Here is a 17,722-nt window from a genome sequence, read left to right on the forward strand (position 1 = left end):
AATGAGTTTCAAATTGTTGCAATCTTTCCAGTAAACGGTCAACCTAGAGATAGAAACTTCTGAATTTGGAAAAAATCTAGGTTGGATACAATTTGCAAATTCTTGAAACGAGGATGAAACTAGAACATATACATCAAGGAGGCGATAGTCAATATACCGGCAGGACTCAATCCATCTACCATCGAATACGGTCTTCACTCGTTGTAAAGCCATGGAAAAAATTCAAAGGGAATGCGTTTATCGAATAAAGTATTCACTGCTAGATTGTATATAGGAGGGATGAATATTAAATTAAATTATTGTTTCATATATTATACGGGTACCTGTTTCATTTGTAGGGATCACGTTTTAATTTGATGTAATGGTCGGATATTACGAAAATATGGTAGACAAGGGCAAAGAAATAAAATGTATATAGCATAATCTTATGAATATAATGTTGGGAAGACAATATTAGTTATTTTTCTAAAGTAGTTTAGAATATAAAGATGTTAAAATTTCAAAAATAATATGTTTTGCTCCGTTCTTCGTTGAAATTTATGTTTTAATGGCCATGAACGTTCCGGTGAAATTTCAAAAAGATTGTCTTTCGATGAATCTTGTGTTTGGTTTCGATTAATTCCGGTTTGTTGGCAACATTAAAGATAGATCACAATTTTAGGGATATTCCCAATTTTAGGGATAGTTCTGGTTTGTGTTTTGGCATGATTTTAGGGATAGTTGGGATTTGAATCTAAACTTATGTATTCCCATTATATTTGCCATAATTTTAGGGAATGGTTGGAATTTAAATTTGAATTTTAGAGATTTGAATTTTGAAGGTTTTAAATGCTTTTCCGTTAGGTTTTTTAATGTTTTTGTATATGGTTAATTATTGCATCATGTTTATCATTATTTTAGGAAGGAAGAATTCATTGCATTAAAATTTTAGAACCTATTCATTGCGTTAATAGCTATTGAAGGAAAAAAAATCGGTAGCTAAAGTTTGAATATATAATTATTGAAATGAAAAATTTGAATAATTAAGGGATATTGAAATCAATTGAATATGGTTAGGATCTTTGAAATAATATAATAATTATTTGATTTGGTTAATAATTATCATAAGTGGGTGTGTTTACATATACACTATAATCGCTGATGTGATGTTTTGTTTGATTTCCGAGGTTCCTTAAATATATGTATTTGATTATGGATAGTTCTCATCCGTTGAGGAGCATTTTCGGTCGAAAAAAAGTTGAAAATTATTCCAGACAATTAGTTTTACCATAAAAAAAAATAACAATTTGTTATTTTGACAATTTCCATTCTTATCTTTGCCATAGATTCCAAAAAAAACCAAAAGCAAGACTGCTTTTGGTTAAAAAGTAAAAACATTTGTTATTATTATTATTATTTTAGACCATCTATCCAAATTTCCACACAGCCCCCATTCCTGAACTTTTTTTCTATCGGCTCCTTCGCCCATCGCCGTTCACCCACTTCCGGCTACTGAGACCTCTGCCAAAGTTGCTTCCAAAATCTCATTCTCCACCCAAGGTTAAAGACCTCTCCTCTGATTGATCTTCGTCATTTCTCACTTTCAGACTCCGATTCACCGATGTTGCAATGCATATTTTTGCTATCCGATTCTGGGTAAGAGATAATCCCATTTCACATTCACTCCTTTCATTCCCTATCATCCCATATTCAATCACACCTTTCCCCTTTGAATTTTGCAGAGAGATTATGCTGGAGAAACAGCTCACTGGCCATCGTGTCGACCGATCTATATGCGTCTGGTTCTGGGAGCAATCCCTATCTCAAGGTGATTCCTTCAAGGTACCTTTAGAATTTCAAGACTTCCATTTTTAACTACTCTATTCTTTTGTTTTGCTTTTAGATTTTGACTTCTGGGTCTTTGATTTTGAAGTATTTGTTCAAAGTTAAGCTGTGGGTACACTTGAAACTCCGTTATGCTGGCTTGATTTGGATTCTTCGTTTTGTTATTTCATTTGTTTTTAGCTGCAGCCGGTGATTGCTTCTCCAACGCATTATCTTTTCCAAGTTGTTCGCGCTGGAATCACTTTCTTGGCCTGCACCCAAGTCGAAATGCCGCCTTTAATGGGCATTGAAGTAAATTTCTTCTCTAGAATGAGTAAGAAATTAGGTTGGCTGTTTGAGTTCTTAACTTTTCATGCTTAGTTCCTCTGCAGAGTGGCTGATGTTCTCACAGATTATCTTGGGGAGTTGAATGAAGATTTGGTCAAGGATAATTTTGTTATTGTATACGAGGTAATATCCAAACCTATTCACGTACATACATGCTGATTTGGATTTAAGGGAGTACCTTCTACTGTAGTTCTAGTAACTTTCACAGGAAAGTGAATGGTTACCTTTGTTCCCTGTTTGTTACGTTTGTTTCCTGTTTGTGTAAGTTCTTGATGTAGCATTAACAGTAGTTTTGTAGTTCTTAACTTGAATTGTTAATTGTTGTAGTTTGTAGTTTTTATTTATTCATTTTTGTTAATCTTTTATCATAACATTATCATTGGAGTTGAATATAGGGTGCGGGGAATCAAATCTCCTGCCTCTAGGGAGGTAAGTAATGTGCCGCCTAAGTGAGCTATACTTGCTGTAGTTTTTTTCTTTTTTCTTTTTAGTTTCTAATCATCTAGTTTTTTACTTAGTTAGAAGGAGGTAGCCTGGTAGGTTAACCCATTAATCCTTATATATAGTGGTGTAATCCATTGTGTTGATACGACATTTTGAAATTTGAATAATAATAAGACTCCTTTGAGAGTTCTGGGGGATTTTCACCTTTGACACTTGGTTGCATCAGTTTTGTGTAAATTAAACAGCCTATGTGCATTAAAGAAAAGGATGTCAGGAACTTTCTTGCCAACCTTCTTTCCTTCTTTTAGATTGTTAATTTCATTTGCCCTAACCAAAACGTAATACTTAGTCAGTTGTAACTTGTAGCTTCTGGATGAGATGATAGACAACGGTTTCCCCCTCACTACAGAACCTAACATCTTGAGAGAAATCATAGCTCCACCAAACCTTGTCAGCAAAGTATTGAGTGTGGTGACTGGTAACAGTTCGAATGTGAGCGACACCGTTCCAGGTGCAATTGCGTCTCATGTTCCATGGAGAACAACTGATCCAAAATATGCTAAAAATGAAGTTAATGTTGATCTTGTGGAGGAGATGGACGCGATTCTAAACAGGTTCTGAAAGTTTTCTGTCAATTTCTATTTTAATAATGAATATCAGTACTTATTAGTTATTCCATCCCCAAACATTTACCATTAAATTAATATTTTATATTGAGAAATTTTGGTTTGGTGTCTGTAATACTACAGCATGGAAAATTACATGATCTTTAATATATAAAAATTTCACTAATGAAGCACAATTAAAGTTCTTATGAATAACAATCACGTGAGAATTAATAGGAAACATGTTGTATTCAATCTTGCTGTCGAATTTTCTTGTCCAGGGATGGCCACCTGATCAAGTGTGAAATTTATGGTGAGGTCCAAGTAAATTCTCATCTATCTGGTCTTCCTGATTTGACTCTTTCATTTACAAACCCTTCAATCCTTGATGATGTGAGATTCCATCCTTGTGTTCGGTTTCGCCCTTGGGAATCACATCAAATCCTGTCATTTGTACCTCCTGATGGACAGTTTAAGCTCGTGAGTTACAGGTATGAATAAGTATAACTTGAAAGAACTTAGATACTGGAACTGGAAAGTATCTGCTTTTCCAGGTTATTAAACGTTTAATTATTTGTATTCCCTATGTACCAAATCAAATTTACTTCCATTCAGGGTTAGAAAGTTGAAGAATACTCCTATATATGTAAAGCCTCAGTTTACATCAGATGCAGGGACATGTCGAGTCAGTGTGTTAGTAGGAATTCGACGTGATCCTGGAAAGCCGATTGACTCAATAGATGTGCAATTTCAATTGCCCTCATGTGTTTTATCAGCTGACCTTACATCCAATTATGGAACAGTGAACATCCTATCTAATAAGGTGATAGTTGCATCACTTTTTATTCAGAAGTAATGATATATTTTGTTAAAACTGAAGGAAAGGTGTAATATTCCATCCGTACTTGTAATCAAACTGAAAGTTCTTCTAAATGTCTCTTAAGTTGATTACCATAAAAAAAATCACAGCTATAGATACGGCACGATGACACATTTAAAAATTTAGGACACGACATGGCCAATAGACATTTAGTAAACATACATTTTTTAAAATATATATATCTTTTAAGAATGAAATTCACTGTCAATGAGTTTATTTCTTTATATGCTTAAAAAATTAGTTTGATGTATTTCGATATCAAATTTTATTATTTGTCGTATATGTGTAACAAGTGTTTAATGCGTCTTATTTTGATTTTGTACATCTGGTGACTAACACATCTATTACACTACAAATGACCAATACATGTCTTATAAGTGTCCAACACAAGTCGGATACAGACACGATGGCCAAATTAAAGTTTTGTGCTTCTTAGACTTTCATTGTAGTGATTCTTTAACAAGTAGTTGGTTATTTCTGGTGATTCTTATGTGAGTTTTTTTATTGGAATGTCCTTAAAACAAAAAATTGAAAAAGAAAAAGGCATCTTAGATTGTACAGTACGAAAAGCCTTGTTTTAGGTCTGGGATGTGTAAAATGGGAAAAAAAAAAAAAAATGCTACCTTCATTAGCGCCAGCAGCTCATTTTTGTTTTTTGTTTTGTTTGTTGGTGTTTGGTACCTCTCCCAAATTCTTGCCTTCTATTTTCTATATTACTGATTAGTGAAGTGAGTTTGGTTCCTGAAATTGTATGTTTTTTAAAGGATACTAAATTTTCCATAATGTCTTATTTCTGATAAGCTAAAAGGGATGAAATTGCTTAAACAGATCTGCTCTTGGACGATTGGAAAGATGCCAAAAGATAAAACCCCTTCAATGTCTGGAACATTAACACTTGAATCAGGATTACAACAGCTTCATGTATTTCCAACAGTTCAAGTGCGTTTTAAGATCATGGGTGTAGTCCTCTCTGGCCTGCAAGTAGATAAACTCGATGTGAAGAACTTGCCAAATCATCCTTACAAAGGCTTTCGGGCTCTAACACGAGCAGGACAGTTTGAAGTTAGATCATAACCAACAGCAGCAACCCTCGATCTCGAGTGCACAATCTTCTATTGTGAACTTGCACAATTTGTGACCATTTGTAAAGTTTGTTTAAATGATGCCTTTTGGCAGCCCAGAAGTGATTCCTGTTTTAGAGAAATTGATTCTTTGTCAATCTTTGGTGACCTTTTACTTGATCAATGAATCAAGAGATATTAGATTAGTGAGAGAGGACCCCAATGTCAAACTCTAAAATGAATACGAGCAATTTGCTTTAGTGATTGAAATTACAATGTTTCAGCAATTACACCTGAAAACCCTCAAATACATTTCATGCATTCACTTTGTTGACTCTGAAAGAATCCATTACTTGGCGCAACTCATTTTCTTCTTCTACGAATACATTTTCTGGAGTTTGTAATCTCAACTCATATAGACGACTGTTTTCTACTCCAAGAACTGAAAGATATCTTCGGTCCCATTCCAAACGAACCACCCGATCTTGTGGCATTACTGCCAATTCATTGTTGTTTGCATATGACTTTATGTTTACCTGATATCCATATAATTGTAAGACTGCGAATTGTTCTGATGCATTTGAAGAAATGGAGATCAAAGAAGCTAAACAACATATTAAGGATCAACTTAAACTTGTAACCTATGGGTTAGTTCCATTCAGAGTTGCACAGAAAAATATGAAATTCTTCAAGTTTAAATGTCATTTCTTGTCTTGAATAAGTTTCAGATTAAATGTAACTTTTCAAGAGTCAAAAAAGAAATTAATTAATTAAGTCAGGACATTACATTATTAATGTTAAATGCGTTAAGCATTGCACTATGAAATTTCAAAAGGTACGTGTATTATACAAACTACATCACATACATATATATAACGAAAACTAGAATGCCACGAATCACAGCAATCTTTGGAGTGTTACTCTTACAACATTATGGTTTTCCGTTGTTTGTTACTAAGCTTTTCTGCTGTTGAAAACACTGGAAATGTTTGTTTGAGAGAAGCCATTACACTTGACCAAACACAACTTTTGTTTAGAAAATTAGAAGAGGTTTTCAAAAGGTGAGATTACAAGTTTCATTTTGTTCATCGAAATTTAAAAGATATCGGTTAGGCCGTTAAACTTCCAACTTTGTATTCGGTAGGTTTCAACATGTCGATCAAGTTTACAAAATTAATTAATTAGAAACCTATTTGACAATTCGCCAACATTTTGAATATGATAAGCAAAGATAAAAGGAGGAGTTGTTGAGCAAAATGGAGAGAATTGAAGGAGGAAAGGATAAGTGTAGAAGCAAATTACCTCAACTTGGTAGTAAGTTCTGCCATCATCAGCCATTCTGGAAGAAGTAGAAAGAATGTTGGATTCCCTTCTAACTCCAAGCCTTGTGGACATGAACTCTGTCAAATACTGCTTCAGCACTTTCTTCCCAGCTTCTTCAGGAGGTCCCAAATCCTGAACGCTGTTATACCTAGATGAAGACGGCGACGAGAACTCCACCGAAAGATTCTCATCAAGAACAAAGGGATCCCTGAAGAAAATGTCAGCCCCCGCCCCTCGAACTTGAATCCAATTCTTTGGGTATTTGAAGGAATACCCATCAAAAGTGTCAATGTATTCCAATAACCCAACGGATGGCACAGCGAAAGCAGAATTAGAGAAAATACAAGTGGACAAAATCAACGCCATTGCATTCCTCCTTGGAACTGCAACGTCTTTAATCTGATTATATATTAGAAAGGTAGCGGTAACGATAAATGGAAGTAGGTAGCAAGTTCCAGAATGATTAGAGATTGTGAAGAATTACCGATTGAGATTGAGAACAACATTTGGGGAATGAAATGATAGGCGACCGCGTAGAAGAAGTGCTGGGAATCCTTTGGCGAATTGGAGAAGTGAGTGTTTGAATTGAAGGTAGGAAGGAGTGGAGGATTACGGCCATTTTTGGGGAATCTAGAGAAAGGGAAACACTAACTTTGTGTTTCAGATTTTAGGATAAGATTTTTCTTTTTCTTTTTTTTTTTTTTTCTTTTTTAAATAACCAAAATTTAAACCTTAATTAAGTTTGCAATTGTTAGAAGATTATTGCATTTGAGTCTAATCATCTACCTACCAACCTTTCTACCCCCAACTTTATTAGATGAAAAACCACATTTTTATCTAATCAATCATCTTTGCTCATGTTGTAAAATCAAAGGCACTATCCCAATGCAAAAATCTAAAAAATCTAAAAATTTTATCTAATCAATCATCTTTGCTCATGTTTTTTCATGCATATATATTTGTCATTTGATGCAATATTTTCCTTAAAATCATTTTCCTCCATTTTCTTAATTAAGACTTCATTTCATAAATTATCATTACTTTTCACCCTTTTTTTTTTTTGCATACACATGTAATGGAAAACATGTAAGCACAAACCGCTATTATTAAAATTGCTTACATAAGATCCTTACTCCATTAAATTTCGACCTATCTCGGCATAATGCTTACATCAGCATACTAGTTTAAGCATTCATCGCTACTATTCATAACTTTGGTAATAAAGCAATGCAAAAGACATTTCAAAAACGCATTTTCATGTTGGTCATCTTCTTTAATTTATGGCTAAGATATTTTCTAAAAAATGACTAAAAAGTGTCTAGGTCTAATTGCTTTTATTCTAGCAATAAGTATTTTTAACTTTTGAAAAAGTTTAATTAGCATTAATGTAACTTTTAAAAAATATTTTTTAAACAAAATACATTAAGTACTAGCTTTTATAAAAATAATAAAATCCAAGATAATTTTCTATAATTTAGTTAGAAAACAATATCTTTATTAGCTAAAATTAAAATATTTGGATAAGATTGATAGGAACTCAAAGATTGAATCGTTGATTTTAGGTTTAAACTCAGTTAAATAATTTAATGAACAAAAGAAAAACATACTTAATTAAACATAACTCAATATCGAAATTTATTGAATGGTTGCTTTCATATCCCACAATTGTTGAAGTTGAACTAAAAGAAAAATGTAATTTTAATTTATTCCTTTTCGCAAATAATAATAATAATAATAATAATAATAATAATAATAATAATAATAATAATAATAATAATAATAATAATAATAATAATAATAATAATAATAATAATAATTCCCTTGTTATAGATTAATTTCATTGAAAAAGAAAGAAAAAAAGAGTGATGAATTAAAGGCTTTTTCAAATTTTTATTTTTTATGGGAAGGAGTTTGGGAGATTATGGGAAGAAGTTTGAGGGATTACAAGAAGGAGTTTGTATGGGTAAATGAGGTGTTATTGGGGATTACGGGTAAATGGGGAGTTATGGAAACCCAAGAACTAGAATTTCCATAACATGTGCCCCAAACAAGGAGTGGCTCCAATCCCCCATAACACCCACCCCAAACTATAAGACACATGGCTTGATTAGACAATGGGCATCTATGTATTTATCTAATATTTATAATACTCCTCATTAGATGTCCATTGCATCTATGAAATATGCCTCGTTAAAATCTTACTGGGGAAAACCCCAATAGAAAAAAAATTCTAGTGAAGGAAAAAGAGTACATATTTCATATATACTTACAAAAAATAAAATCTACTCCCCCTCATAAACATATCATTTGAGATTTCTAAGTTGCTGCATTCCAATGTTTGTGCACCAATTTTTCAAAGGTTGTGGTAAGTAATGATTTTATAAATAAGTTTGTTAGGTTATCCTTTGAATAATTTTGTTGTATTGTGATGTCACCATTTTCTTCAAGATCATAAGTGTAGAAAAGCTTTGATGAGATGTGCTTTGTTCTATCACCTTTAATATAACCTCATCTTATTTAAGCTATACATGTCGTACGTGTTGTCTTTGTATAATGTTGTTGGAAGGAGTTTACTAGAAGACAAACCACATGATTCTCGAATGTGTTGAGTCTTCGTTCTTAACCATATACATTCTCAGCTAGCTTTATGAATTGCAAGAATTTCGACATGATTTGAGGAGGTGACTGTTAAGGTTTGTTTTATTAATCGCTAAGATATAGCAGTTCCTCCACATGTAAATAGATAATCTATTTAAGATCTTTATGTTGATCAAATAAATATCTAGAATCTGCAAAAACCAATTAGGTTCAAATTTTGATTTATTTGAATAAAATAATCTCATATCAATTGTTTTTCGAAAATAATGAAAAGTATATGTTTAACTTCATTCCAATGTCTTTTTGTTGGAGAGGAACTGTATCTAGCTAATAAATTTACTGAAAATGCAATATCAGGTCTTGTATAATTAGCAAGATACATAAGTGCACTAATTGCACTAAGATACAGTACTTTTGGACCAAAGAGTTATTCATTATCATCTCGATATCAAAATATATTTGTACCAATTTTGTGTTAAAATAGAATTCACTGATGGTGGAAATTATGTGTAACAACAGGATTCAAAGAAACTATCAAGACATGTAATATACTGACAATTATAAAGGCTACTTTTACGGACGATACAAAGACTGCAAATGAATGACAAATTGTAAATCTGACAGATTTTAAATGTCATGATAGCTCATTTTCTTGTAATGATACGATAATCCTTTTAGGGATTGTTTGATTGGAAGGATTTCTGCATGGAAATTGGCGCAAACATCCAATTCTCATGTTTGATTCATAATTTTCAACTTGATGCATGCCCTAAAATAAACTATTTTCAAGCATCCTCATTTTCCATGGACAAAGAATTTCTATTCCCTTTACAAAACTGTAGGTTTGCTCTTTTTCCCGTCCCTGTAAATTTTTTTTTTTAATTTATATACAATTTTATTTGGAATATTGTTAATTAATTAATATTAATTCAAAAAATATGGGGATTTTTTCAAAAATAGAACAAATAGTGAAAATATTTACAGAGTATAGAACAATTTTGGAAAAAGGAAAAAGCCCACAAGCCCACAAGCCCACAACATGAAATAACAATAATACATTATGATTAATCGGTCACACACATATAAAAAACAATTTTGTACCCAGTCTAAACGATATCTTGTACCAAATCTAAATGATCTATTAGTGATAGTGGTTTATCTCTATCCATTAGGGATAAACAACTTATCGTCTAGGTATTGGTGCCTGATAGTTTAGATCGTATATCAATATCGTTTAGATCTTGTACCAAGAAGAAGAAAAAAATATGAAAAATGAAGAAAGAAGAAATTCTAGAGTAGAAAATAAAGAAATTGCAAACAAGAAAAAGTGAAAATATGAAGAAGGAAAAGTAATAATATGAATAAATTAATAATATGAAAAGGAGAAGAATAAATCACAAAAAAGAAGAAAAAGAAGTGAAGTGAATAATGGTCCCGCAACATTCAAAGCCAACAAGGGATAAATCTAGAATTTATGAAAAAAAAATAATGGTGGCTTCATGGGCTTTAATTTTTTGTTACACGGACCATAAATATTTTTAGGTTTTGTTACATTTATATAAACTAGTAACAACACGTGCTATGTGTCACAAACATGCCTGTCCAAGGCGTTGTTTGCCTATGGTCGTATGTCCAAATACCCCTAATTTATCTTATCTTTATGTTTTCTTTATTGTTTAGTCTATTGCTTTCATTTTCGTATCATCAAGCTAGAGCGTGAAATTTCGATATTTTCATATGCAAGCCTGTTAAGGCTAAAAATGTAAAAATGTACTATTGGGGGGAGGCATAGTAGTTGAATCCCAAACCAAGCCTTGTCGCACTCTTTGCAAACTAAGCTTTTATTTGCAATTAACAGTCTTCAATGCTTTCATTTATGATGTTTTCAATGATTTTCTTTCTCTCTCACATTTTATAAAACAATTTTCTCAAGAACGTGAAGGGAGGCTACATCATATTGCAAGTTTGTCCGCAGATTTTGAATTTTAAATGGATGACTTGTTAACCGAGTAGAACAAGTACCGCACAATCGTGTTTGAAAGGTTATGATTGTGACAAGTGGTATCAGAGCCAAATTGACTAATCGACAGTTAAGACCGAAACATGTCGACCACGAAACATGTCGACAATGAATCAATCGAGTAAGGCCTAGAAAGATCGACTAGTAGAGTTGGAAAAGCAGATGCTCTACCTAGTAGAAGTTTCCAACTCCATTTGCTTCTTGGAGTCCCATCTCGAAGAAATTTCTAAGAAAGATGATATGATTGATACAAGAATTGTTAGCAAGAGTCGACACTCTAGAAGGACAAGTGGGAAGAACTGGTAGCCATGAACGTGGGAACAGTTCGATGGGCTTTGTTGTCCATATTGAGGAACGTGTCATTGAGCTAGATAGCTCTTAAAAGACACTTTTAGAGATGATAAACGGCATGTCGAAGGATTTTCGAGCTACCTTCGATGTCATTAGGAATAAAATCATGATATGAACACGAAACTAAATCTCACGATGCGAGCAATGGCAAACCAAGCTCCAGCCGGAGGAGCTATTTCGGTTAGTAGAGTAAAGATTCTGAAACCCAAGCCCTTCTGTGGGGCAAGGGATGCAAAGGCTTTAAAGAACTACTTTTTTTTATCTCGAGCAGTACTTTAAGGCCACGGACACTGTTACAAAGGAAGCCAAAGTCACGTTGGCAGCAATGCATCCGTCTAAGGATGTCAAGTTATGGTGGAGGTCCCGATATGTTGACATTCAAGAGGGACGTTGCACAATAGACACCTGGGATGCTTTGAAGAAAGAACTCTGCTCGCAATTCTTTCCTAAGAATGTTGAAATCTTGGCTCGACAAAAATTGCATGAACTGAAACACATCGGCTGTAATTATGCGTATGTAAAATAGTTTGTGAGGCTGATGTTGGACATACGCGATATGTTCGAGAAAGACAAAGTTTTTTGTTTTGTCGAGGGGTTGAAACTGTGGGCAAAGACAAAGTTATATGAACAAAGGATTCAAGACCTCACATTAGGGTACGTTGTAGCAGAGCTATTATTTGACATATCAATGACTCTCAGGATGTAAGACGTCATCCAAGTTCCTCGTCTAGGGAAAATAAGAACAATCGCCAAATTCTTCCAAAACTGCCGAAGGAGAACAACGTTCTAATGAAGATCGCAGGCCCTACCAACCAAATACAGGAAACACCTGGCAAGGACCAAATAACCAGAATGTGTCCAATCGTCCTCTTAGTTGTTTCATATGTAAGGGATCACACTTGGCCAGAGAATGTCCGAACAAAACTGTCTTCAATGCCTTTCAGGCCTCTTTAGCCTCAGATTCAGATGATAAATTAAGTCAAACCGAAAGGGAAGTTAACCAGACAAAGGAAGGTGATAACCCTCGAATAGAGTCCTTAAAATTCTTGTCATCTCTTCAAAAGAAGGTAGGAGAGACAAGTACACCAGTGGAAAGGGGCTTAATCTATGTTGACACCTGGATCAACCAGAAACTGACCAAGAGCACTATGGTTAATTTTGGTGCAACCCACAATTTTATAACGGAGGCAGAAGCTAGGCGATTAAATCTTCGTTGGGAGAAAGATATAGAAATAATGAAAGTCGTGAATTCTGCGGCCCTCGTCAGACTAGTGAAACGAACGATGATAAGGTTGGGGGATGGAACGGCCTCGTAGGTTTTATGGTGGTAAAAATAGATGACTTTAATGTGGTACTAGGAATGGAGTTTCTACTCGAACATCAGGTGATCCCAATGCCTTTAGCCAAATGTTTGATGATCACTGAATCTTCCCCTACTGTTGTACAGACTGGCATTCGCCAACCTAACGCGTTGAAAATAATTTCGGCCATGTAATTCAAGAAGGGTCTCGCTCGAGACGAACCAACGTTTATGACCATTCCACTCGATTCATTGGAGAACCCGGGGGAGACAGTCTCCAAGGTCATTCTGTGTGTCCTAGAGAAGTATCATGACGTGATGTCTACCAGTCTTTGTCGCCTCGAAGGATGATTGATCATGAGATCGAGTTATTGTTAGGGGCAAAACTGCCTGCGAAGAATGCTTATTGTATGGTGCCTCTGGAGTTAGCTAAACTTCAGAAACAATTAGATGAGTTGTTGAATGCACCTTAGGCCTACAAAAGCTCTGTATGAGGCCCTAGTTATTTTCCAAAAGGAGAAGGATGGGAGTTTACGATTGTGTATCGACTATCGTGCCTTGAACAAACTCATAATTCATAACAAATATCCACTTCCCATAATTACTGACTTGTTTGACCGCTTAGATGGGTAAAAGTATTTTTCGAAGTTAGATTTGCTGTCAGGATATTACCAAGTAAGAATTGCAGAGGAAAATGAGCCTAAGACAACCTTTGTCACCATATATAAAACGTTTGAGTTCTTCGAAATGCCATTTGGTCTTACGAATGTCTCTGAAACCTTTTGTACATTGATGAACGTAGACGTACACTTTGTTGAAGAAGGGCTAATTTTGGCCAAACATGAGAGACGATGTCATACAGTACACAAAGACATGTCTCATTTATCAATAGGATAAAGTAGAGAAAGCGAAGGTTGCCGGACTTTTTGACCCTCTGCTAGTTCCAACAAGACCTTGGGAGAGTGTTTTTATGGACTTCATCACTCATCTTCCCAAGATAGGTGACTTTGGGGCCATCTCATCATTGATCAGTTTTCAAAATACACCACCTTCATCCCCACTACCAAGCAGTGTTCAGTCAAATTGACGGCTCAGTTGTTCTTCAAGCATGTTGTTAAGTTATGGGGAGTCCAGACAAGTATAGTAAGTGACAGGGATAGTAGATTTATTGGCTCCTTTTAGACGAAGTTACTTACCTTCTTAGGGACGAGTGTGAACATATCCATAAGCTACCACCTCCAGACTAACGATCAGACCGAGCGATTCAACTGCATGCTCGGAGACGCAAAGACTAGTGCCTTGTTAGAAAGTACGAAGGACCAGTAGAAGTGCTGAAAAAGGGTAGGGAATACATCTTACAGAGTAGCATTACCCACATGGATGAAAATCCACCCAGTAATTCATGTAACTTGAAGCCCTACCACCAAAATACCGAAGACCTGCAAGGAAGTGTCGTAATTCATCGACCTTAGTCAGAAAGAAGACAAAGATGTTGAAGAAATTCTGGTTGAACGAGTAAGAAAGGGCAGAAGACCCATACGAAGGATCCACGAGTATCTAGTAAAGTGGAAGAACCTTCCTGTGGAAAAAACCAGTTGGGAACATGTCGAAGATTTAGAAGCCTTGACGTAGAAGATGAATTCAAGCTTCGCCAGTTTACAGGGATGCCAACTATTTATGTGGGGGAGAATGTCACGAACATGCTTGTCCAGGGCGTTGTTTTCCTATGGTCGCATATCCAAACACCCCCAATTTATCTTGTCTTTATGTTTTCTTTATTGTTTAGTCTATTGCTTTCATTTTCGTGTTGTCGAGCAAGAGTGAAATTTCAACATTTTCATATGCAAGCCTGTTAAGGCTACAAATGTTAAAATGTGCTATAAGGGAGGCATAGTAGTTGAATCCCCGATCAATAATTGTCGCACTCTTTACAAACTAAGATTTTATTTGCAATTAACAGTCTTCAATGCTTTCATTTATGATGTTTTCAATTATTTTCTCTCTCACGTTTTATAAGACAATTTTCTCAACAACGTGAAGGGAGGCTACATCATATTGTGAGTTTGTGAGTTTGTTCGTAGATTTTGTATTTTAAACGGCTGACTTGTTGACTAAGCAGAACAAGTGCCACACAATTGTGTTTGAAAGGTTACGATTGTCACACTATGCACGTCGAATGTCAATGTTTTATTAAAAATTTAAAGTATACTTTAAAAAATTATATATTTTTTTATATTTATAACCTACTTTTATTTTTATAAACTTGTTTAGAGTTAAAAAATATCATAGAAATTGTTCTGATAAATTATTTTTTTAATAGACATATTAGGTACAATATACACAATAAATCAAATATTTTTAATGATATTTTCAAATACATATATTATATTTTCCATTATGTTCTTATTAAAGTATATTTTCTCATAAAATATTTTCTTCATAGTACAAAGTAAAAGTAAAGTAAATTATTAGAACAATAAATTTTTAAATGGAAAAAAGCTTGTTGGAAGTATGTGTGTGTGTGTTTTTTTTATACATATTGCTAATAATCTTTTTTATACTAATAACCATAAGTTATTAATTATCTTTTTTTTTTTTAAGACAACTCATGATTATGAAATACAATAAAAATAAATTTTAGAATCACCCCTTCACCTTCACCAGATAAAACAAGTTCAAAGACAATTTCTAAATCAAACCACTATATGTAGTCAAAATGCAATTACCATGAGTAGCAATTAATTGGCATCACCATGACAAAAATCTTGTGTTTACTATTTGTCGAATAGAAAATTTTAAATAAGTTATTTATAATATTACTCTAATGATTGTTGTGTATACTTACCTTAATCAACAATACTTCGACATGAAGATCTCTATTAATTTTGATAGCTAGTGACTTTTGGTGCCTCATTATTCTATTTTGGTTTTTGTCTCAATGGATTGGTTTCTACATGACTTGATGCTCCAATGGTGTGGCCTCAAACATTCTCATATTTCTATATCGTTGTGAGAGTATGATATTTTTTAATTAGCATAGTGAACTTTATATAGTGAATTAAATTTGAAAATGAGAAGACTTTAGATGCAAAAATCTATTTATTTATAATATTGGTATGAATTGTCTAATTAATGTAGTTAGTGGATGGCTTTGTAACAATAAAAAAAATTAATGAAAATCATTTTCTAAATGAATGAATGAAAATTTGGAAAGCTAAAAGGTTATTTGAAATTAAAAAAAAAATAAATTGTAACATCTAATTAATATATTGAGTGGTAATTTGTTTTAAATGTAATTAATATTTAGATATTAATTATTAATTAATTTAACAAGTTATGTGACTTTACAATTTTCTTTTGAATTTTTATTTAACAAATTTTAAAATTGACAAAATTACTACTAATGTTATAGTTAGAATTACTAATTAAATAAAAGGGCCTATAGGGAGAAAAGTTATATATATATATATATATATATATATATATATATATATATATATATATTATCCAAAAAAATTAATATAAATATTTTTTTAATAAATCAATTATAATGTATAAAAATATCTACTTAATTTATTTTTAGGGGGTTTTTAAAAAATTTAAGAAACAAGCAAATTATTTATACTGTATAGAACAATTTTGAAAACGAAAAAATCTCACAAGCCCACGATGGAAAATATAAAAAAAATCCAATCAACATGTGATTAATCGGTCACACGCACACATGTAATTCTTATTATAAACGATCATGATACGCGATCGTGTAGAAAATAATACACGATTATACAAACTGGGTTAACAAAGTTTCATGTGTTCTTCTTCTCTGCTGTCCCTCTAGCTATTACAACTGTTATTAGCGTTAGTATTAACTGGAGTCCTAATTGATTATCTCACTGTTTTTCATTAAGGATGGAAAAAATATTTCGTGTAATTCTTCTTATAAACTATCATGATACGCGATCATGTAGGAAATTATACACGATCGTATAGGAGATAATACACGATCGTGTAGTTTTTTTAACAATGTGAAAATGCTTCGTGTAATTCTTCTTCTAAACGATCATGATACGCAATCGTGTAGGAAATGATACACGATCATTTAAATCATATCATAGTGATGTTTAAACGATCTTGATATTCTGGAAGATGAGTTGTAAGAAAGAAAGAGAAGATGAAGAAAAAAAGAAAGAAAAAGAATATGAGTAAAAATAGAAAAAAATCTTAGAAGAATTTTGTATTTTATTTACCCAAAAGAAGATGAACGGAGGAGTTGAAGAAATCTGGAATAAAAATAAAATTATAAGAAGAAAGTACTAAAGAAATCTAGAAGAGATGATGAATAAATTGCAAAGAAAAAGAACGAAGAGTGACATATCGTCTGAAATATCTAGGTTAAATCTGAAATTTATGAAAAAATTCTATCGACTTCATGAACTTTTTAATTTTGTTATATCGGTAGTAAATATTTTGGTATTTTGTTATATTTATGAAAATTAACCTTTGTTCACACGAGATTTCCGACGAAATTTGGTTCGTAGAGTTGAACTTGTTTTAATGTTGTATTTACCTTGATTTGATGCGATGTGGTTTAATCTCTAGAATTTAATCCTCTGATTCTCTCTCGACTAGATGCTTACGCTTGATTTGAGGAAGCGAAGCACGTGATGTTCTTGAAGTTAGAGTCTTCCTTCTTGGAAGAAAGCTTGTATCTTCAAAGGAGCTTCAATCTTCGAGGGTGGAAGAAAGCTTGAATTCTCTCTAGACCTTCTAAAGTTAAAAATTTTCCCCCACAAATGAAGACAACTCATCTATTTATAGAGCTCCATGGACCATACTCACGGGCTCAATCACATGGATTTGGATTGTATTTAATTTTAGGCTCAATTAAGTTCATTTTTTGGGCTCAATTGAATTTTAGCCCAAGTAAATAATATTTAATTGAACCAAAATAATTAATTTGATCTGATTGTCATGATAAAGACATGTGAC

At 33.3% G+C, this 17,722-nt stretch overlaps 2 protein-coding genes across 6 annotated transcripts; one reads left to right on the plus strand and one right to left on the minus strand.

Annotated features, from left to right (window-relative positions):
- The first annotated feature begins 1,402 nt into the window (after nt 1–1,402).
- LOC103502231 (AP-3 complex subunit mu) lies at nt 1,403–5,411 on the plus strand. 3 transcript variants are annotated; one of them, XM_008466095.3, is made up of 8 exons: nt 1,403–1,635; nt 1,722–1,821; nt 2,005–2,115; nt 2,185–2,274; nt 2,962–3,209; nt 3,482–3,691; nt 3,816–4,023; nt 4,909–5,411. In XM_008466095.3, the coding sequence occupies exons 1-8, from the start codon at nt 1,601–1,603 to the stop codon at nt 5,152–5,154; spliced, it is 1,248 nt and encodes a 415-aa protein (XP_008464317.1). In that variant the 5' UTR covers nt 1,403–1,600; the 3' UTR covers nt 5,155–5,411. The 3 variants fall into 3 exon arrangements, with proteins under 3 accessions (XP_008464317.1, XP_008464318.1, XP_050936240.1); XM_008466096.3 differs by having other exon boundaries at nt 1,410–1,635; nt 2,011–2,115; XM_051080283.1 differs by having other exon boundaries at nt 1,410–1,635; nt 1,722–1,807.
- LOC103502232 (psbP domain-containing protein 1, chloroplastic) lies at nt 5,367–7,182 on the minus strand. 3 transcript variants are annotated; one of them, XM_008466097.3, is made up of 3 exons: nt 6,949–7,182; nt 6,444–6,863; nt 5,367–5,677 (listed from the first exon to the last, which is right to left on the minus strand). In XM_008466097.3, the coding sequence occupies exons 1-3, from the start codon at nt 7,081–7,083 to the stop codon at nt 5,456–5,458; spliced, it is 777 nt and encodes a 258-aa protein (XP_008464319.1). In that variant the 5' UTR covers nt 7,084–7,182; the 3' UTR covers nt 5,367–5,455. The 3 variants fall into 3 exon arrangements, with proteins under 3 accessions (XP_008464319.1, XP_008464320.1, XP_016903181.1); XM_008466098.3 differs by having other exon boundaries at nt 6,444–6,716; nt 6,949–7,138; XM_017047692.2 differs by having other exon boundaries at nt 6,444–6,856; nt 6,949–7,119.
- Between the last annotated feature and the right edge of the window lie 10,540 nt (nt 7,183–17,722).

The sequence above is a fragment of the Cucumis melo genome, chromosome 12 (genome assembly GCF_025177605.1).
Source record: "Cucumis melo cultivar AY chromosome 12, USDA_Cmelo_AY_1.0, whole genome shotgun sequence".
Lineage (NCBI taxonomy): Eukaryota > Viridiplantae > Streptophyta > Magnoliopsida > Cucurbitales > Cucurbitaceae > Cucumis > Cucumis melo.